Source organism: Lycorma delicatula, chromosome 10 (genome assembly GCF_047948215.1).
Source record: "Lycorma delicatula isolate Av1 chromosome 10, ASM4794821v1, whole genome shotgun sequence".
Taxonomy (NCBI): Eukaryota; Metazoa; Arthropoda; class Insecta; order Hemiptera; family Fulgoridae; genus Lycorma; species Lycorma delicatula.
The window spans coordinates 25,216,675-25,240,717 of record NC_134464.1 but is presented as its reverse complement, the minus strand read 5'-3'; the positions used below and the strand labels follow the sequence as shown (position 1 = coordinate 25,240,717).

The 24,043-nt window shown below is 30.6% G+C and overlaps 1 protein-coding gene across 1 annotated transcript in view; it reads left to right on the top strand.

The window, feature by feature from the left end:
- The window catches only part of LOC142331330 (uncharacterized), a 135,172-nt gene that overhangs the window by 5,659 nt on the left and 105,470 nt on the right, over nucleotides 1-24,043 (top strand). The window contains exon 2 of the mRNA XM_075377158.1: nucleotides 22,416-22,582. Coding sequence (XP_075233273.1) covers nucleotides 22,445-22,582 — 138 coding nt within the window. The 5' untranslated portion in view covers nucleotides 22,416-22,444. The remainder of the gene's footprint in view (nucleotides 1-22,415; nucleotides 22,583-24,043) is intronic.

Below are 24,043 nucleotides of genomic sequence, written 5' to 3'. Positions count from 1 at the left end.
GCGGGTATCTCATCGTTACCGTGTTTATCTAACCTATTCCCCGATTTTTTAAAAAGTTTTCAGTAGCCGATAAAGTAAAAAAATGTTTAAATATATTCTTTTATGGAGAAAGTTTTGCTTTGACCGATGTTTCACTAGCTTTTTGTGGACAACGGTAATTTATGATTTTTTGCGGTAATTTTTTGCTTGATAACTCAGGTAATGTTTCAAGTTTGTGTGTTATTTGTTCTGATTTTTTTTGTGTAAAAGTTTGAACTTCAAACTGTATTTAAAAGAATCTATTTGTATGTAGCACGTACGAAGTCGATAAATATCAAGTATTCGATACATTTCGGTTGAATTACATTTCAATTGAATTAAATTATAGGAATTCATTTATTATTATACACATAATTGATTTATTCATTCTTGTGTGTCCAAGAATTTTTCTCAAATCCTTGGCAATAATAAAAAATATTTATACCAGGTGTTTTTGTTTCTCCGGGATGCTAATATTCTGTTTTTCTATTTATTTATTTATTTTTATTTTTTTGTAGTAGTTGTATGTTTATGTGTTTTAACATTTAGTTGTCTTTATTTTAAATATTTTAGTTTGTTTTTAAATTTCGAGTTTTCATTTTGTTTTAATTTTTTATTCTATTGTTTTTTTATTTATATCTCTGGTTTTGTTTTCCGGACGTTTTTATTTAATTTTTAATCGTGAATTTTTGAAATTTAGATTTTACAACACATACATCGTGTTCAGGCGATCATAAGCATTTTTCACCCAGAACAACAAAAAAAAAAAAAAAATTGTGCGTGTGTGTGCGCACAAGTGCAAACACGTGCGAGTTTGCATGTGGGTGTGCACCTGTGTGCCTTTTCAAAAATTCCCGTGTTTTTAATAGCTAATGATTTGAGAAACTATTAAATATTCTAAAATTCTACCAAATTTTTGATTTAATATAAAATTTGAACGCTATCGTCTTCAGAAAAAGAGAGGTTCTTCGAACTGCCATACTATTTCTTTCGGATAACATTAGCGGAAAATTTTTTTTAATGAAAAATGATATCGCCTACAAATAGATTGCTGGTATTTGTTTTTTTGTCATTATCGTTTATTATTGGGTTGTTAAACGCAATTAATACAGCCAGATTTAATTTTGGTTTAATTTTTTATTATATTCAAGCGAAAATTAGAGAAAGTTAGTTGAAAACTGGCGGCAAAAAAAATAATATGTATACCCGCATACAAGGCAGTGGCCATTGTAGTTACTATGTCTCACTGCTTTCATTATTTATCTTCAACAAGACTTAGGGTTTTCAACTTTTACGAATCTTGTAAGCCGTTTTTTTTTTTTTTTTTTATTAGGGACATCCAAGTTATGTAGGCCTAGCCGTAGCTTAAAGAAAAGTAAAATATTTTAGATTATAAAAACTTTAAATATAATTAAAACAAATTGAAAGAAAATCATATTTTTTTTTTAATTTTCGATTTATAAGATGTAAAGAAGAATTTTATATTGTTTTGCGGGGTTTTTGTTTTATTTAATTATTATACGCCCAAAAATGATCGAATCGATTTTAACAAAAGTTAACTATTTTAGTAGATTAAAAATTTAGCTGTCTTAAAATATTCTCTGAACAAAATGCAACTGGTTTTTCTTGGTAAAAGTATTTTTTCACCGTTCACTCGGTTACAGTTTAGTTTATAAAGAAACAGACTATTTAAAAAAAATTCTGATGCGATCACCAAATGATTTCCTTGTACGCATATTAAATTACAAATACACATATTTTAAAATAAAAAAGTACATAAAATTTTATATCATTAATAACTTCTACAGTTTTTTTTGTTATTATTGAATTATTATTCATCGTAGATTTTTTTTTACAATGAGAGGTTAATAATATCTTAATAAACCAATATATATATATATATATATATATATATATATATTGGTTTAAATATATAAATATATATAATTAAAAAAATAATATAAATATATTAATTAAATATATAAATTATAAGAATATATAAATTTAAAAAAAAAATAAAAAAAGGAGATGAAGTCTGATTCGAACCGATGTGCGTTCCCCGAAGATCCAAATATTTCGTTAATTAAAACTTTATTTGGCTCTAAACTCTGAAACCAATGAAAATAACGATGCATCGTTGAAAAGCTCTCAATGAGGACTTATTACTACAGTTAAGAAAAAGCCCAAAATCCAAATTGTTTTGAATTTTGGGCTTTTTTGGACACTTTTGGTTGTCGATTGCAATCAAAAGAGATGGTGCACAACTAGATGTTACAACAGTTCTAAATCCAGAATTTCAACACTGTAAGGCTAATTGTTTTTGAGTTATGGAAGGTACGTAGATACATACGTGAAGACATCACGCCGAATCTAGTCAAAATGGATTCAGGGATGGTTAAAATGGGTATTTCCGTTGAAATCTGAAAACCGAAATTTTTCGCGATTACAATACTTTCTTGTGCTTCGTACAAATAAGTAAAAAAGGAATTTACGATAGCTTATTTAAATAACTTTTAAAAATTGTTATAGGTGTCATTAACCACTTTTTGGTTAAATATTAAGTATGATTAACAAATTCTGATCGGCGTTAAAAATATCGGCGGACAAAATTTTAAATAAATACGATTCAGAAAATCTTACCGCAAAGATGTTTCAAAGTTTGAAGGGAGATCTTCGCCTTCTTGGATAATTTTCAAGTGAAAATTAAAAATGTGAACATTTTTCGGAATTTTCACCGCTAGTTTATTTTTATAATTTTAGATAACCTGTCTCTAAAGAAACATCGGATAATTAAATTAAATTTCACCCTTAAAAAATTTTAATGCAGTATGAACGTCTTAAACTGTTATTAGTTTTAAATTGCTTAGTCGATCCCAACGATCGAAGTATACTTGTAATATGGGCGTTTTGATTTTATTAAAAGTAAGTAAACTTTTACTGGATTTTAATTGGGATCCTGAACACCTCTGTTAGTTATGTTAGCTGAAGATAGGCCGATTAAAAATCGATAAACTCGTTTTGCGGTTACATAATAATTACGTAATATGATTATTTTTTGGCCGAAGAAAATAAAAAATAAGAAAAAATGTGTACGAGGTAGCTACAAAAAGTCCCCATATTCGTTACTTACTTTCAAAAAAATAAAATTAGCATTACAGGGAAATCATTTTTTTGAATAAGTTAGTAGCGTTGATGACATTGTTGGTCGGCGTTATGTTCTTGCTTTCTGAATATCGGTTTCTCCAACAATAGCAATTACTGTTAAGTGCGAAAGTATCAAATTTTTTGTTTTTCTTCACAACTTGTCTTCTAAGACATTAACATCGCTTGAAAAGAGGTAGGACGAAATGGCAATGAAACCCCATATTAAAAAAGGCACAAGCATTTCTCTGTTGGTTGTCACAAGCGTTCGTAGAATTATTTATGTAGTTTCTTCACGGGCGATAAATGAAGAATAAACCTGAAAACCTCATTTTTCTGTTATATTTTTTTTTGAATTTGACGAAAGGTCTCACCCTTAGATAAAAATTGGCACTTTGAGGAACCGTGGGAAATTCAGTTAGTTAAATTAAAAGAAATTATCATCTGCTATTAGTAGTTTTTATTCGGTGATTATCGCTGTTGATGATACTGCAGACGATTACACCTAAAGTTATTACTGATTTTTTTTTTTTATGTATGTGTAACTTATTGGATGATTCCATGAGAGACTTCATTAGTGAAGCCGCTTTTCTCCTTTTTGCTTCATATACTTTGTAGAAGTGGAATAGAGTTTTACGTTTGCGAATTATAAATTAAAAAAGCTACTTAAATGTAAGTTCTAAGGTAAGCAGGAGTTTTAAAGAAATTCATGTAATTTAGAAATTTCGATTTTTTATCCTTTGCCGATCCGGCCGAACCGATTATTGTAAATATAAATTCTTGAAATGGCCGAGCGCGTTCAGATTTACTTAATATGTAAAGGAAAATAAATTTTTTGTGGCATATGTTAGAGCTGGCTGACAATATGCTGTTTGGATCTGGATAAGATAATCTGATTTTCGTGAGAAGCTGTATGCGGGACGGTCACCAGCTAGCCGGAGGGACTTTTAAAACACTAAATTCACTTTCGAGTAAATTTGTCAGGTTTCATGTTATCTCCGATAGGATACCGTCTTTATCTCGCTGTTCACTTCTTTTCCTTATTAATTATATCATTCCCTCTTTTCCAGGATGTTGTTTGGGTTTCGGGTAGTTACCTACCGGATTCGATGCTGCGGTTATTACGATCTGTAGATCCGGCTTCATAGTTGTCCCGAAGTTTTCCTAGTTTTATTTTTTCCTTTGTTATAGGTTTCTTAATAGAGATTTAAAGAAAATGTATACCGACATCTTAATCGAACCGGCGATCTTAATCGCCTGAAAAAAATACTACTAAACGAATTTTGTTATTTTTTGAATCCTATTTTGGTTTATTAAAGAAAAGTTCTCTTTTTAAGAATTACAGAGTTACTGTTCCGTTGCGGTTTCTTTGGAACGTTCGTATACGGATGCGGTTAAACTGTTTTGAATTTTTTTTTAGTCGGAGACTAATTAATTAAAATGAGATGTAATAATTTACTTCGATGAAATTCTTGGTCACAGATTGTTCAGATATATTTCAGTATTTTCGATAAGAATTCTTGAAAATATTTTATCAGTTTGCTGCCTATTTTATATTCATTTGTTCTTTAAAAAACCCACTTATTATATTGTCATTATTACGAAATAAAATAGCTCTTGATAAGAATATTATGCAGATTAAAAATATCAACAATCGTCTGATCTGACTATCATAACCGATGCATTTCATTTACTATAAATATCTTTTTAGATTTTTTTTTTTTTTACGTTTGCAGCAACGAACATAATTTTTTATTAATTATTGCCCTACTGATAAAGCTTATTCCAGCACGCTCTCCCATTCCTTTCTTTATCTGTTATGTATTATTACGTACCGATTAGAATAAAATAGATTACATTTTTATTTATTAGTAGAAATAAAAGAGTAATTACAATCTTTTAATTGTAAAGATTATCACGGTTAATTTAATTGATGATCGATGGAATCCGTTTTATTCCTTAAGTTATTAATCACGAACTATTATTATTAATGGAAATTTTCAATCAAAAGAATTAATTATAGTTACATATTTTTTATTTATTTAATATTTACGCTTGAATTTTTACTTCCTTGTTCGAAGTGAAGTATTGTGATCGCGAAAAATTTCGGTTTTCATATTTTAACGGAAATATCCATTTTGACCATCCCTGAATCCATTTTGACTAATTTCGGCGTGACGTCTGTATGTACGTATGCGAGTATGTATCTCCATAACTCAAACAATTAGCCGTAGGATGTTGAAATTTTTTATTCAGGACTGTTGTAATATCTAGTTGTGGATCTTTCCTTTTGATTGCAATCGACTGGACCAAAAGTGTCCAAAATAGCCAAAAATCCAAAAAATTGGATTTTAGATGTTTTTTTAACTGCAGTAATAAGCTCTCATTGAGAAATTTTCAACGATATATCATAAGTGGTATTTATTTTCATTTGTTCCAGAGTTATAACCAAATAAAATTTTAATTAATAAAATATTTTGATCTTACAAGAGGAAGGCACATCGGTTCAAATCCGGCTTCATCTTCTTTTTTTTAATTTAAATATATTGATTTATTAATAATTAGCAGACCCGGCAGTGCTTCACTATTGCTAGATTTGAGTGTGTATATATATATATATATATATATATATATTAAATGAATACAATTGAAAGTTTGGTAAAACATTAAAAAGATTAACATTACGGAACTTCATAAAATTTAACCTTTCACTTTATCTCTTTTTCCCTATTTCGCTTCTTCCCTTTCAACTTTTTTCTCTTTTTACCTTTTCCCTTATTTCCCTTTTCTCTTCTTTTCTTTTTCCCTATTTCCTTGTTCTTTTTTCTTTTCCCCATTTCCCCTCTTTCCTTTTAAATCGGACCAGTAGCGTAAATCGGTCTAGTAGTTTTTTAGTCTATTGAAGACACATACGAACATTGCCTTTTATAACTATAGAAGAAGAAAGTCTATTTGTATATTTCTTTCTTTGTTTCGTAATTACTCGACACCGGCGCCACCTAGCGGGTATAGTTTTTGCAAAAATTTCTTTTTTCGCATAATTAATATGTATTCTGAAATGAGCCAGATCGGTCCATAAATACAATTTTTCCAAATATCTCAACTCCAGCGCCACCTAGCGGGTCCATTTATTTGTAAAAATATTTCTTTTCACGTAACTAGTATATATTCTAAATATGACCCAAATCCGACGATAAATGCAATTTTCTCCAAATGTCTCAAACCCAGCGCAATCTAGCGGGTCCATTTTTTGCAGAGGTATTTTTTTCCATGTAAGTAAAACCTATTCTGCATATGAGCCAAATCGGACCATAAATACAATTTTTTTAAATATCTCGACCACAGCGCTACCTAGCGGGTCCAAACTAATTCAGAAACCTTCGCGGGCGTGCGCACAACAACTTAACAAAGTTTAATAGCTGTCGGATGAACAGTTTAGGAAGGCCTAAGAGACATACAGACAAACATTCATTTTTATATAAATAGATTATTAACCTTGATTTTAAAAATATTTTTATAATAAATAATAATTCAATAATAGTCATAACAAAAGAAATAATATCAGAAGTTATTAACGAAATAAAATTTTATGTAGTTTTCCTTTTAAAAAAGGTCTGATTTGGACACCACATAATTCCCTTGTACGCCTATTAAATTTCATATGTATATTTTTTAAAATGAAAAGTACGTAAAATTTTATTTCATTAATAACTTTTGATATTTTTTCATTTTTTTTTTAATTTTTATTGTTATTATCGAATTATCATTTATCGTAAATTTTTTTTACCATCAGAGGTTAATAATTATTAATAAATCAATATATTTAAATAATAAAAGGAAGATGAAGTCGGATTTGTGCTTCTTCTTGTAAGATCCAAATATTTTATTAATTAAAATCTCATTTGGGTATAACTCTGGAACCAATGAAAATAAGTACCACTTACGTTGAAAAACTATCAGTGAGGGCTTGTTACTGCAGTTAAGAAAAAGTCCAAAATTCATTTTTTTTGGATTTTGTGCTTTTTTTAGAAACTACTATTAATACTTTATTTCATTCTTTCAATCGGTTTCAACGCTGTAAATACCCACGGTTTCTTTCAATCGGTTTCTGATCGCCTTCATTTAGAAACTAATTTTAATGTCTTTTCTACATGGTTCCTTAAGTTTCCACACAGACAAATAAACATTTTTTTAATGAATTCCACGGTGGGTCAGGAAAAGTATTAAACATAAATCATCTCAAGGGACGTATCACCAACGTCATTACAAGCTATGTGTTAAACACAAATGGAGTATGCTTGTAACGGCGTTGGTGGTAAGTTCCTTGAGATGATTTACGTTTTGCATCGTTTCCTGATACACCATGGCCTTCATAAAAAAAATGTTTACTTTTCGTATGTATGGAAACTTACGGGATTACGTATTATTCAGCATTGGAGGACTCGCATTGAGACGTGTTTTCAAAATATTGGTCGTTACGTAGAACATATTATGTAATTTAAATTGGTTTTCATAAAAAAATTTTTGTATGTACGAAAACTTATGGGACTTTCTGTACGTCGTTCACTTTTTGTAATTTTGTTTTACCTAAATAAACAATTATTAAATTTCTTCTTGTAATTTTCCGGTTTTAAAATTCAACGCGCGGTTATCTTAAATTTAATTCCGTTTCATTACTTTTCTTCCTCGTAATGAGTTTATTGACAGATGTTCTTACCCCATTCCATTATCTTCTTTCTCGTTTACCGGAAAGAAAAAAATAGAATCCTGTACACTCTTAACGGTAGTCTAGCAGTGCATTACATTACACTTCCTCTACCCAAACATTCATCTTCAAAATTACCAAATAGTTTTTTGGATTTTTAATCGAAAAAATTTACAAAGAAACTTGTGATATTTTTGGAAATTAATGTATCTATAGAAAAATTGTGTGATTAAAAATCTATAACCCGATCGGCAGCGTTAAATGAAATAAAAACTGGAATATTCATCATTAAGTAAGCGTATTTAATATAAAGAGACCGTTGTCATGTAAGATAAAGTTAGGCTCGAAAAAATAACTCGTAAAGTATTATGTTTGAGTTTGGAGTGTATTCTTTATGGATATGAAACGCCATTACTTAAATAGATAAAATGGCTGAGGAAATTTGAGATGTGGACGTGGAGAATACAAAGTGAAAGGTAAAGTTATAATGAGGAGAACAAGCGAAAACAGAAACTTAGTTCCGATAACACAGAACGTAAAAGGTTATCGCGTGGGACAAGTGAGAGAAGAACGATCGAATTAAACAGCCGAAAAAAATTAAGTGACGAACTAAAAGGAAATTGTAGATTATGTGATACACACGTTTAACCAGAAATTAAATGAAGGCAGATGTTTCACAAAATACCTACCTACCTATATCACCAAATGATAATCAAATGATGGAACTACGCGACCGCTAGACGACCGCATCGGCTGAAGTCAGCAGATAATGCGCCGTCGACGTAATTTTCGCGAATTTGGTAGTTTGTAATTATTTAATATGCAAGTAATTACTTAATATGTAATTATTTTCCATAAGAAAAATTTTTACGATTTCATAAGAGAAAGTAAAGAAAAAAATTAATACAAAAAATTTGAAGATTTGATTCGACCGACAGTCATTGCCGCATAATTGTCGGGGATACGGTAAAATTCGGTAATGTAAGCTTAATGTTGGATAACCTTGGCGCTGAATTAATTAATTAATGTAAAATTATGTCAATAAATTATTATAATTCGATAGCAGGTGTACGGCATACCTATTGTTTTAACATCCACCCTGTTGTATTTTAATAATTTTTATCGCGGCGATTTAACAGGACGGATGTGTTTGATTTTAATTATGTATTTGGTATATTTAAATATCCGGGACGGGGTTAAGAAAATCGATTACGTCTTAATTACTCCTTTATGTTTCAATATTAAAGTAAAATACATGTCCCTGAGGGAAAAAAGATCGGGAGCATCGGAAGAGTGGTTTTGTATAGGATGTCCCCGAAGAAACTGAGAATGTTTCAGGACATGTTCTTCCGGTGAAAATAATGAAAAAATTACATGTAAATGTAGGTCTGGAAACGCTTTGTTTTCGAGTTAGGGCTGAAGTCCGAAAGAAATATTTCACTAACCTAACTAATAAAAAAAGCCCTACTGTAATTTTTGGGGCCCAAATTAAGGAGTGAAGTAGATAATTTATTATGTAGTTTGAGCTTAGAAATAGCATAAAATGGGTCCCAGAACTGTAATTCCAGCGGTTTTTAAGATATTCAACTTAAAACACTAAATTTGGTGTCGAAAAACAAGATATTTTTAGGTTTGTGTAGTAAACTAGCTTTGTTGAATAACTAATAAATGAGGAAGATTTAATAATAACAAAACTTTCAGAAAATTTAATTCTGGGAAAATTAATGTAGATACAGCCAATAAAAAATAAATAAAAACTTTGTTTTTATTGAGGCAAAGCAGACGATAAATAAACAAAAAATCTTATTATTCTTTCTGTATCTAATCAACATTCTTTTTAAACATTCTTCGGTGTATCAGCACTTACGAACAAAAGCGTCATTTCCAAGGTGTTCTTTTCTTTTGAACGCCAAGTAAATCATCGTACTAATGAGTATAGTATATTACACTATATTTAATGTTAATATAGTGTGATTCAGCATATTCAACGTAGCCCAGGCACTAGTACAAGGCGAATTTTCATGTAGCACGATTTGTCAAAAACCAAAGTTTGGAGCATCCTACGGAAAGAAAATCATATCTTTTCCGCCTGCAGAAGGTTCAAAATTTGCGGCCAACAGATACCCCTTGTGTTACTGGGTTCTAGACAATGCTGATAAGGTAAATTCAATTGTATTTACTGATGAAGCCACTTTTATAAGAAATGGAAGTCTTCAGTTCTAAAAATAGTCATTTATGGGGAGAAGATAATCCAAATGGTAATGCGGAATCTAGTTTCCAACGTAGATCTCACATTATTGTTTAGTGTGGCATTATTTATGAAAAACTTCTGTGAACATTTGTTTTCAATGAAAACCTTACGAGAGAGTTGCATAGTTCATTTCTTGAAAAATTATTTGCCGGTTTTTTTGGAGGATGTACCTTTACAAACTAGATTGGAAATGATTTTCCAGCACGATGGTACAACGCTACATTTTCTTTAATACTAGAAGTCTTTTGAATGCTAATTCCTTAAATTGGATTCAACGTGGTGGACCAATCGACTGACCACCACGATCACCCAAGTTAACGCCACTAGATCACTTAATTTGGGGCCATATGAAAACGATAGTATACCGACAAAAAGTTAATACTATAGAAGAGTGTTACTCATTAAAATAAGAAACGCTATTGAATTTATACGAAACGATCCTGAGATGATACGGAAAGCCCCCGGAAATATTTTTTGTTGGACAGAGTGCTGTATACATTGTGAAGGAGGAAATTTCGAATAATTACTGTGACTAAGGTTTGCTATTCTGTTATCATTTATCATTTTATGTATTTTATTTTTTTGTTTTACTATATTAAAAATAATATTTGTTAGGTACAGGAAGAATAATACGATTTTCTGTCTAATTTTCGTTAATAAAAAAGCAATTTTTTTAAAAGTCATTATTTACTTTTTACTGGCTTATTTACATTAATTTTATCAGAATTAAATTCTCTACAAGTTTTGCTTATAAATCTTCCGTTTTTATTAATTATTTAACAAAGTTATTGTACAACACAACTAAAAAAACATTGTTTTTCGACACAAATATTGTGTTTTACGTCGGATGTCTTAAAGAGTACTGGAGTTACAGTTCTGGAAACTGTTTTATCCCATTCTCCAGTTCAATTTACATAATAAACCACTAACTTTACTCCTTAATTTGGGTCCCAAAAATTTCAGTAGGGCTTCATTAGAAGAGCTGAAATCTGGGCGAAATCTTTCGCTAGCCGTAACTCGAAAGCAAAACGTTTGCAGACCTATGTTTATATGAAATTTTTTCATTATTTTCACCAGTAGAATATGTCTTGAAAGTTTCTCCGTTTCTTCGTGGGACACTTTGTATAAGGACAGGCTTGAAGCGAAATAATCTCTATTGCTCATCATTGATAACAATGAGATTCACAAGAAACTGGAAAAAACTTCAGTTTCTTTCTGAAACCGAAACAAAGTTCACGTTTCTTATGAATCCTGAGTTAAGAGGTGTGCTTGATGATAAAAAGGAAGGTAGAATCAGAAACGAGGATGTCTGAAAAGCTGCAGAGAGAGTGAGAAATCCGAAAGAGAAAATTAAATGCTGTAGTCTTAATGGATTCGGGCGTTTAATCATTAAGGAGAACGAATAGTTAATTGAACCAAGAGAGGGAAGTAAACACAAGAGAAAGTCCACAGAAGAGAGGTTCGATAAAATGACAGGATGAAAGCAAGAGATTGTCGAATGATCCTGGAGTTTTTCAGGAAGGTTGTGTCTGTGCTGTTTAGGTACAGAAATAAAGAGAAGAAAGTACGTAAGCCGTTGTGATAAGGATCTTTTTTTTGATAGTTTTCGCAACATTATGAGCAAATAATAATAATACATAAAAAATGCGAGTTTGGTAATATTTCTCTTACTCGCCCTCCTCCTAAGGTCTTAATGCTCATCTTGTCCCCGAGCGTTCTGTTATAACCTTGCGGTTGCCGGTCTGGTGGAAACGAAGTCAATGTTATAATCATCCAGTCGGCAAGTTTATTCTTTCCGTTTTTGAAAACAAAACCGGGTCAGAGTGTTTTTCGTTCGGTAAAAAATCCCCTCTATCTCATTGAAACTGTAAGATCAGTAAATTATTAATTATGTTTCTGCTGTGCTCATTCGCACGGTATGTCGTTTGTAATTGTTACGTAGTCATTCCACATCGCGATGTCTCATGTTTTCTTTAATATTTTTTACAGTTCGTATGAATAATTACGAAAACAGTTATCAAAGGTATAGCCGTGGTAGTCTTCTTTAACCGAGTAACAACGACGACTAAATTACAACTGTGCACAAAAACCTACTGACTTTATATAAAAAAAATTATTACGAATCAGTTTGCTTAGTTTAAATCGTACGATATTTTGGATTGGAAAATTAATTTTATAAATGTTTCTGGTTATCACTGATGCAAATGTACATTTTATTTATTGGTTAGTTATAAGTAAATGATACAATCAAAGAACAGATAATTAAGGGTGCAGAATGCAACGAATAGGATATTCTTCGCTATTATTATTATTATTATTATTATTATTATTATTATTATTATTATTATTATTATTATTATTATTATTATTATATAGCGAGCTACAATATTTTCACCACACGTGACCACTCACTCGCACACAAACTTTTATAATTTGTATGCATTTGTATATTTAACTTTTACGAAATTATTATTATATATGAGTAATTATGTATATTGGTTAATTATATTATTATTTATATTAGATGTACTTATTGAATTGATAACCCACATTTATTTGATAATCAACTTGTGTATTTCAACTAATTTGATTTTTCATAAAAAAAATAAATATTCTTTCCCTTCAAGTCGTCATACATACAGTGTCATCCTGTGATTGGGAATCGTTTGATATCCCTCGTGAAAATCGATTCTGCAGTTCTGGAATTAAGGCCTGCTTAATTTTTGACTGGCAAATTAATTTTATAAATGTATGTCCTCTGGTAATTATTGATGTATTTGTAAATTTTATTTATCGGTTGAAAGTAATTATTATAACCAAAGGCTTACTTAACAGATCAAATATTACTCTCCTATCTGAGTAATCGGATAAAATCAGCTTATACATGAATTACGGCTATTAAACGAATAGTATTAAATATCATCGAACGGGAATTATTTTTTTTCAATCTCACCGTTTGTCATAAAAGACGTCAACTGTATATTGGATGCTGTGGAAACACGTACAAGGCAGTTTTTCCGAAACGATGTTACGAACTAACTACTTTAATAACGTTCCTATTATTTCCTGAAATTAAAATGAGAAAACTAACGCTATCGTGAACTATTTCAGAGTAATGCGACGATTTGAAGAGAATAGATTTCAAATTCATAAATGAATACAATCAAATTCATAAATTTACACACGAATAAAACGTTGGCCGTGCTAAGAACCAATGCCGACGGTATGTTTTCCGTTCGTAGAAGCGGTTAAAAATGATTTTTTGGCGAAATATGATGTACAAAAGTGACGTTTTATTTTCTTAAGTCTCAGAATTTCCTTTCTTCTCTATATTTTTGCATTTGTTTTAAAGTGTTCGATTAAGACCATCTGCAATTCGTGTATAACCACGAAAGAATAGTCGAACAGATCGTAATTATATAACTAGTCAGAAAAGATTTCAAAAGGTTTGTAGTAAGAAGAGTTTTTAGTGAAATCGAAAAAATTTTGGTTATTAAAACATAACTCGAATTAAAGTGCAGTTTCGTTTGAACAACAAAAAATCGCTGGAGGCAACTTCAAATCGATGTCCACCTCTTACCGACGAGCTAATGGGATTAGTATTTTGAAATTTATGAAGACCGTTGCCTCTTTTTGAATTACCCGGTATTAATAATTATCTTTGTATAGATTGTTTAATATTTCGTGATTTAAGCCTGTATATGATATGTTAAAAAATTGTTTGCTCAGAACTACTACATCAGAGTGGAAGAGCGATAATTAAAAATTATTCGAAGACAGAACGAGTAATGAAAACCGTCGTGTATCAACTTCGATTTTATTCCTTCGGTTAAGTTATCGAAATTTAATTACTCTAGTTCAGAGTCAATTAACGGGGGATGTAAACGGTATTAATAATTCCGGTGTTCGATTCTCGGCTTTATCATCGGTTATCTTTACCGATTACTACGTGAATACCGTCCCACCATATTACGTAGGAATCACGCGTGAAAATAATAAATATTTTATTCAAACAAAAAACATTAACTACTCTTCACATCGAAGAATTTTTACGTGTTCTGGTAATTGCTTGTACGATCAAATTAGCCGATCGTCACGGTCTGCCTTGGTAGATAGTATCGTTTAGTTTTTTTTTTTTTTGGTTTTTAGATGAAAAACGTGTGTATAGTGCCTATAACGGTCATCTGCTGCGTAAATCGTGAATACAAATATCTTTACGATAATTGTCTTTCGGTCGTCTCAAAAAATATTTATTCCAAGCAAGGAAACTTGTGATCTATTTTTTTTTCAAATGCTTTAAGAGCTTAATGACAAATTATTTTTGAAAATGATTTTTTTAGTGAAAACTCTAAGCCTGAATTCGTATGAAAGATTAACCGATCGATGAAAGTTACGAAACGTGCTTCTTTATTCATACTTTACGACATTTTATTTGAGTCGATGCTTAACAAAATACACGTCGTTCCTCCTTTCCCGTCTCAAACAAAATGCGACAGGGAGTGAATCGGTTAATTTTATGGTAAGTTATAATAGAAAAGAATACGCTGTATATCCAAAACAGTGACCAACTGAAAATGATAGCAGTAGACGACAGTATCGGTGAAATAACTTTAAAAGAATCCGTTAACTGAATGTATACTTAGACGTTCAAATAATAAAAAATTATCAATTTTTATGTAGTACATTCACATTCCAAGTTAATGTTATTCTGAATTTGAATTAAATACGAGCAATTCCATATTTTTGTTTTGGTTTCTATGTTGTATAGAGGATGAGTTTTCGTAATTAATATTCATTCACGAAAGGATTTCTAGTGTTGTGCCGTTATTTCTATTTAATATTTATTCTTTTATCTTTAATTAATATGCTAGGAATAATCTGTTCTACGCGATTAATAATTTATAGTTAATTAATCAATTTATTTAAGGAAGTTCCTAGTATTATTTTTATTTAAATCTGAGCTTGTAAATAATGATTTAAAAAAATGCATATTTTAAATAATTTGAACGGATTCCAGAAAATGTGCCTTAATTTTGATCCCCATCAAAGAATGATCTATGCGGTTGTTGTTCGATAGGTAGACGCTGATAATTTCTGGTTTTGTATTTACTAATCTAAACTTCTTTAACTAAATTACCTAATAGAGAACTCTTTTTCGGAATTTCAAAATATATTTCTTAAGAAAATTTATTTGCTTTGCGCTCCTCTCTCTCTGAAATTTTTTTCAAAAATTTATCAACGATGAATTAACAAAAAAAGCTGACAACAAAGTTGTAATACTTTTCTGGCATTGGTTATTTATTCTTATATTGCAGAAAAATAACGATTAATGAAAAAGTTACCAAAAATTTATTTTTTGGGGTGGGGGTAATTTATGATGAAGTTTAATTGTGAAATTACATTATATTTTTTAAATAAACAAAAAAAGGTTAAAAGTTTTAAAAACAGTTTTTTTTTATTTTTCTCTGCTCTTACATCTTCAGAATCACCCTTTAAGATTTTTTTCTGTGTATTATGTTAAATGGAATAAACAAAAAAAAATCCACTGAAAACCAATACACTATACAACCAATAAAAAAGATTGCCTAAAATTTATTTTTTGGAAGGTTGAAGGTGTATTATGATAATTTATTGTAATATTATTATTAAAATTTTTAATAATATTAAAAATTTTTAATGAAAAGTAAAAGTTAAAAAATCGATATTTTTAAACTTTGGTCGGTTTCCCCCACCCACAATATTGCCCCCAAAGGAACACTACTAGTGTTGCTAAGCATACTAGCACTACTAGTATTCTTAGGAAGATAAAAAAATTCAGTTTAAAAATATGTAATTAGTAAAAAAATAGATTTTTCGATTTTTGGGAGGGGGGAAATTTTGTTTAAAAATGGGATAAGATAATCATGCACGCATGTACTGAGCTTAATATAAAGTGGGGTTATGTTTGCAAAATTTTGAAAAATTGATTTCAAAAAACTGTTTATACCACCCCCTGGAGATATTGATATCCACAAGTTTACTAACAAATTGCCCCATACACACTAGTCTCTACAAAAGATTCCATCATAATTGATTTTTCCAGTTAAAAATTATTAAGTTTCAAACAAGCCAACACACGAACATACGTACGAACATTACCCCTACTTTGGGGGGTGAGGGTGTCCCTGAGTCATGAAATGTCGAGAAATGAAAAAAATCCCCATACCCCATTTTTTGGCTGATTACCATACTTTCCTTCTTTCAGCATTAAAAAGAAATTAAAGTATTTTAAGTTGAAATTTGTCTGTAAATACATCCTGTGTTATTAAAGAGTTGTACCAAAAGGAAGGTTGAACCTCGAAGTGAAAAAGGAACGTCCAAAAATATTGTTTTCAACTATTATTTTTGTTGAAATTTTTTTCATATGCATCCTGTGCGTCTAAATTAGAATAAATCTATCCCTGAAAAATTTAATATGTTGTCATATTTTATTTTGGTTGAGTGAGGAAATCAAAAACATATTATTTATCGAAAGGAGGGGATAGATTTTATATATGAAGGCTTATACAATATATATGAATGACGTATTTTTACAATATCAGAATCAAAATTTATTTTTATAAACATTTTAAAATTTCCCCTGCTCCTGTACTGTGATAGTTGAAAATAATTGTTTCCGCTTTGATTACGGCTAATTTGGAGAAAATAATAATATAAAAATGTTTCAGTCGGCGAGTGAAAATTGTAATAAGTAATTAAAACTTGCGCGAGTTCGTTTTTAGCAGCGGGATGTTTGTTGTTCCTACTCCGCTGATGGCTTTAGATTTTTTCCTTCCTCATCATTCTCCGTTTAGAAAAATAAAAATAGTATGCTATAACATCTTGAAAAATTTCATAGATTAACCAGAAGTCGATGATTTTCCATTTTTTAGTGGGGTATATCACATCCCCTCTTACTCTCTAATAACGATTAAAAAAATTGTCAAAATTTAGTAAAGTTCATTAAAATTGAATATTTGTTGGTCTTTTTTTTATGAAACTTTTCTCCCCTAAGCGCTATTATTCGAACCAGCAATGCAGGTGATATTATTTTTTAACAAGCTAAAAAAAGTACTCGATTAAAAGTATTGTGTTCCAACTCTCTTCCAGATTAATATATCCCCTCAGTATTTCCTAACTCTCATTTAGATTTCTTCTAAAATTTAATAGATTTAGTTCCCTAATACGTGTCTTTCCAGACCATATCTCGTAATCTACATTTCTTTTCCAGTAAATTTTCTTTAGATAAAAAGACAAAACGAATAAAAGACAAAAACGCACTAACGTACGCCCACCCGCGCACACCCACCCACATCCACGCGCGAGCGTTCAGTTACGGACCATGATTTTAATACTTGAGGTCTTTAAAATGCCGAGAAATATAAATTGTCTGTTAAAAAGTTAATTAGTTATAAGACTGGAAATTAGATTAAAAATTCAATTTTACTAAAATATTTTAAAATGTTTGTTTTAAACGTAATTTATCTTCACGAAGATGCGAAGATTTGTACTTAACACTCTTTAATTTGCCAAGAAGGGTAAGGAAATTATAAATATAGATTTTACTAATGAATTTTAAGTAATACCGGCGAAGTAATTCAAAATATCGGGTAAGAAATGCCTCTTATTTAAATGCGTTTATAATAAAAATCCATATCAATTAATAATTCTTGAGAAGTTAATTTTTTCCTTCTTGATATATTAGAAATATACGAAAGAGTTTTTCCCTTTTTTATCCCAATTTAATAGTTACCACGGATAAAAAAAACGTTCTTTTTAACAAAATTGAATTTTTCATGAATTTTAAAATTACTTTCTTGTGGTTAAATTACGTAAAAGTTTTATCTATCAAACAAAAGATGTGCAATGTTATTTTTTGTTCGTCTACAGTATTTTAAGATAATTTTTTAAAGAAATCGTTAATTTCTTAATGTTCCGTAATTAGTGACTGATTTTTCGCCTCTCCGCAAATTCGTTTCTTTCCTTAACAGGGCGATATATTTACACAAACAAGTAAACCGAAATCCTATCGGTTATTATTTTACTGTCTTTTACCAGAAGGGTAAAGTCCCGGATAATTTTCCAAAAAGTCTTTTCCACAAAGTTTATAAAGGGGTTTAACTTTTCGTTTCTCTATTATTAATATTATTATTTTAATAAAATGTACGGGGAGCGGGAGTAAATAGAGAAATCTATTTTTCTTCGGTCAACTCCCCGTGAATGTGTTACACATATTCTACGTTTTAATTCATATCATGTTAAATTAATCTGGAAAGATTCGTTAAAATCTATAGTATAACGAACGAGCAAATGTACACAACGCTCGTAGTTTTGTATTTAAACTCAGAAATACCATAATAAAATATATGCGGCATTAAGACGAATTTTATTCGATTTATCACGCGTTGGCTCATCAATTATTTTTCTTAAACGGGAGATCTTTAGGCGTTTATAGACTGTTATTTATATTTGTTGTAGATTGAAATTATAAAACTCACTATATAAAGGCTGTTACAAAACAGCTTACGATAAACTTGTTCTAGTTTTCTGGAACTGGTAATTTATTATTAGGCATGTACATGCTGAAAAATAATGATGCATGAATAAAGTTTGAAAAATTCCAAAAATCAATTTTTTAAATTTTGATCTGGGCCCCGCACCTCCAATAATATCTTAAAGTATTTTTTGGGGTCGCTTGAACTGCTGCTGTGTTTCGGAAGACATTCGGTTAAAAAATATGCAATAAATGAAAATATAGCTATTTTAAATTTTTGGGGAAAGGGAAGAATTTGGGTGCTTTTAAAATGATAAAATAAGCATGTATGCATGTCAAAAGTGGGGTTATGTTTGCTAAATTTTGAGAAAATTGACCCCAAAGAAATTATCTACCCCATCCCATGGAAATATTAACCCCAAAGTTTTACCTACAAATTGCCTCATATACACGAGTCTCTGTACCAAATTTCGTCACAATCGATTTATCCAGTCAAAAATTATTAAACAGTCAACATACGTACATATGTACAATATTATCCTCATTTTTCTGGGGGGTCCCTGGGTCATGAAACGTCGAGAAATGCAAATACCTCCATTGCCCATTTTTTTACTGATACACATTTCTTCTTGCAGCATACCTCTAGAGCTATAATACCAGGAAAGTAAAACGGCAAAAAAAGTGTTTTACTTTTGTAAATTCCAGAAAACACTATTTCTAAGTCCGTTTTTTATACGTCAGTTTTCAAAATATCTATTAGAAAATAATGGAAAAAAATATTGTTACATAAATTAAAATAAAGGACTTTTTACTCGTATATTTCCGCAATATCATCTGTATTGATTTTTTAAATTTGCCGATTTTTAAAAAATCGCCAATATCCCTTCGCCTTCGGATTTCATCTTAAAAAAATGTTTTCTTAATAATTACAATTTTGCAACAGAAATTGAAAACATGTGGTCGGTTTAAAAATTTGACACTGTATTTGAAAAAATAAATTAATAGGAAAACAAATGAAGAGTTTTTAAATAGATTTCCCATCGTACTAGCGTAAAATTTGGTTCGATACATTTGAAGAGGATGTAGGAGACGGAAGGAATGTATAGTATGTCAAAATAGTACCTAATAAACATTCAGCAAAACCTAAAATATTAACTAAATTACATTCAGATTACGTCACGTTAATAATAATAAATTTTAATATTCAATTTCTAAAATTATTTTGTTTGAACCACTGACCGAATTTGATGGTTCATCTTGACCACGGTCGGGGTTTAGTCCATCCAACATTTCGTAATGAGCATAGAAACCTCAAAACTGGGAAATTTATAGTTCGAAAGCTACTGGAACGATAGATTTTATTTGTATGATCAAAATTATCAAACTTAATACGTTTAATTTTAAAACCATCGAATCCTCCGGGTCACAAAATTGATAGGGGATATCTCGAAATTAAAAACTACTGGACCGGTTGATTCATTATTTTGCATAAAATACATTCAGATATACTTCTTATAAAATTTAAAGATAATAAATTTCAAAATTAAAGGTGATAATGGTTTTTTTCTTTTTAAAGTTTATTTTATCGAAATTTTTTATTTTGTTTTTCTAATTTAAAATAAGAATAGGTTTGCCGACCTCCGTGGCGCGAGAGGTAGCGTCTTGGCCTTTCATCCGGAGGTTTCGAATTCGAATCCCGGTCAGAAATGGCATTTTCACACGCTAAAAAATTTCACTCATATCATCCTCTGAAGCAATACCTAACGGTGGTCCCGGAGGTTAAAAAAAAGAAAAAGAGGTGTTTATATGATGAAATCAAGACGTTTGAACGAAACTCAAAGGGTTGTAATCCGTCTACGTTTAGATAAAAATAATAATGAATAATTTTAAGAACCTACTGTTGTGAGTGAGCCGGCGGTCTCTGGAATGCGGAAGTGTGCATTGTAAGTTTTCTTGTAAGAATCTGTGGGCGCCAATACTGACGTATGCTTCATTACGTTATAACTAAGCGATGATGACAAAAAATAAAAATCCTTCTAGCAGGATGCGATAGACAGTGCAATTTTTTCATTTAAATATGATCTCGCCGATCTCGTGGTGGAGTGGTAGCGTCTCGGCCATTCATCCGGAGATCCCGGGTTTGAATCCCGGTCTGGCATGGAATTTTATATACGTTAAAAAATTCCTTTTCATATTCCTATGCACAAGTTTCCAATTTATACAGTGAATAAATCATTAAAAAAATATTCCAAACCGTATTGCGGGGCTGCAAAGTGATAATAATGGAGATTACGTAAACGCCTTTTTAAGAATAATTTTATTTTAAAAATATTTAAATACGTGAGAATAACTTTTTCACGTTATCGCAAAGTGTACTGGTTTTTCTCCTGCGTCAGATAAACTTCAGAATCTATTAAAAAAAATGAAATTTTTTTAACGGGTCCTAATTTGATGAACGACTACTTATTTGATTTCTGTTGCAGATTTATTTAATGCTATGTAAAGGTATTAGAGCGGAAATGTTTTAAAAACACAAGTTTATCCCGGAAAAGATAAAAGTTGTTCGCGTTTTGTAATGTATCGTATTTGAATGACTTAGTTTTTGGTATTGATTTATAGAAAAAGGAGTTTGGAAATTCCATACCTCCCAAACGCGTTAGTGATTCGAAGTGAAATATATATAATTTTCGAGAAAAATATTAATTTCTGCAGGAACGATTTGTGGCGAGCAGACCGCTAGTAATTATTAAACCGAAATTTCTTCAAGATTGTTATAGAGATCGGTGGAAAAGTGTTATGAAGATAAAAAATCAATTTTGTGACTTAATTAATATTCCTGCGGTTTTGATTTCATTCTTATTGTTTTGAAATTTTGTTTACAAATTCCCACGATTAGATAGTAAATATTTTCAGCATACCAATCACTCAGATTTTCTGGACCTAAAGATAAAGGAAAGTAATATTATCGTTAAGGATCTTGCAATAACCACGGAGGTAAATATTAAGGGTCATAAATAGCGAGGAAGTGTGTGAGGGTAACACAGAAGATAAGACGCTGTTCACAATTACAAGCATACTTCTAAAAATCGTGGATAGAAATATATTTTTGGGTAAAAGCCTATAATTTTTTTACCGCGAATAAAATTACACGAAATTAACAGATGACCCATTAAAAAAGAAAGAAAGCTAATCTTTGCACGACTTTCCAAATAAAACAAAAGTAGATGCTACCTTATTTTCTTGTCAGATAAGAACAAAATTTGTCTAATATTTTTTTGAAATAATACGTTGCTTCATGATAAAACTTAAGATTTAATATTTAAAAAAGATTCTTTAATTCACCCGGTTTAATGTGGAGTATGACGTGACTTTTCTTTTAGAAACGATTGAGGAAAGACTATTTAAAATGTAAAAATGGTGGTGTCAGTTGTGGAAATAACTCGAGAATCTTACATAGGATATACTCACCCTTCTTATCCGAGTCTAATCACGGCAAGAAATCTTAAGATCCTCCTATACCCGTCTGTTTCTGATGAGGATCTCTTATCGGTAACGAAATAAAAAAAATCTACGGAAAAACAAAATAGCTGGTCGATATATCCGCCTGATTCCCGATTTATAATTGTTCTTCGCCGTGTCGATATCGTTATAATGAAACTGCACTTAGCGGTAGAAAAACGAGCTCTGTTCTCGGTGCCGCGTATTCCTACGGTGTATTTACAAAATGGCTTAAAATTAATGTTGACTGAATTTTTGTGAAAATGTTTTGTTTTTTTTTTACATTTCAGATTATGTATACAATCCGAAAGAGGCTCGTATGCGCAAAGCGCTTCGTGAACAAAGCAGAGGCGAAAGGCAAGGTGGTGGACCGGGCGGTTCCGCTCAACATAGAGGGGGGGGAGGCCCCGCACCATGGAGCAAGCATCGGCAAATTATGAACCATCGCCAGCCAATTGTAAGTTTATTGAATATAGAACATTTGTATCGATCCTTTATCGTAAGTGTGTAAATTATATTTTGACATTAAGTTTATTCATCGTTAATAGGGTTTATATCATGACTTTCTCTCTATTGTAAATAAATAGAGCGACCGATTCGGTTATCGACGAAACAATCATCGTTCAGAAGAATACAGTATCAAACGGGTAAGCGGTTTGACTGATAGTTTTTTCTAGTTGTTTTTTGTTTAAAAAAAAAAACAAAAAAAAACAGAAAACTGTACTCCACAGTAACTAGAATGTAAGCACATAACGCTCTCTTTATGCCGAGAGACCTTCAGTATTACAGCTCTCTGCGGAGTGAGACCGTGACTCCGTCTAAGGACAATGTTTTTACTTTCTCTGCTGTTTACAGAAAATGATTATAAAGGATAAAATTTTAGGATACCCAGGTTTTTGTGCTTTTCTCAACATACTTGCATCCTCAGAGACAAACTTTTTTAAAATACAGATCTCGATTTTATATATATAGGCGTCTATTTGATTCTATTTTTCTTAACATTTCTTGAACGGGTGAGCGTGTAATCGTTAAACTTAGTACGTTGACCGATGTGTTTGGGACATTCACGCTATTAATGTTTTATGAAAATCTGAAAGTAATGGTATAGTCGCCTTTTAACTATACTATTAAAGATTACTGGCATAAATTTCATAGGTTTACATTGAAACCGATGTACACTACTGATAAATATTCAAGTTTATTAGTAATGGAGCAACTTTTTTCAAAATCTCTGTGATAAAAAAAAATAATATAAAATTGGGCAAATAGTGGGATGAGTATTTCGGGGATTCGTGACTACTAACTAAAGCTGGGTTGCATTTTAATGAAAAAAATGACACTTTTAAACACCTTAGTACAAAAATTTGATTATTCTCTCGCTTTTAGTAAATATATATATATATATATATAAAAGGGGTTAAAATTGTTTTTCCTTTCTGTAGAAATATTTATAAATAGTAGTGTAGGAACCGGAGGGGCACAGTCTCTCCTATTGGGTTTGTGCGGAGACGGACAATTTTTACGGATTTTTATAACTGTTCATTTTTTGTTGAATCATTATTATCATATTATCAATCAATTATTTTTATATTTTATAAATTATGGGAATAAGTAGATAAGTAAGGTTTCTGAAATTTAATAATAATGTTCAGATTCTATCCTTCGAGGAAGGGATTTAAGTAGTTCAATAATATTGTTGTCAGCTTTTTAAAACTCTAGTTCAGCTCAGATCCGTTTAGTTTACCGCCCGAATCGAACTATTTTTATTTTTATCACGTTCATGTATATATTTTTACAATATTTATGGGAAATATATTTTAGTTTCAACTACATTTCGTATTCAGCTCTTAGTTTATTTCTGTCGCTTCCGGATGAATTATTTATACTCAAAAGTTTTTTGTTTTCGTTTACTTCTCGT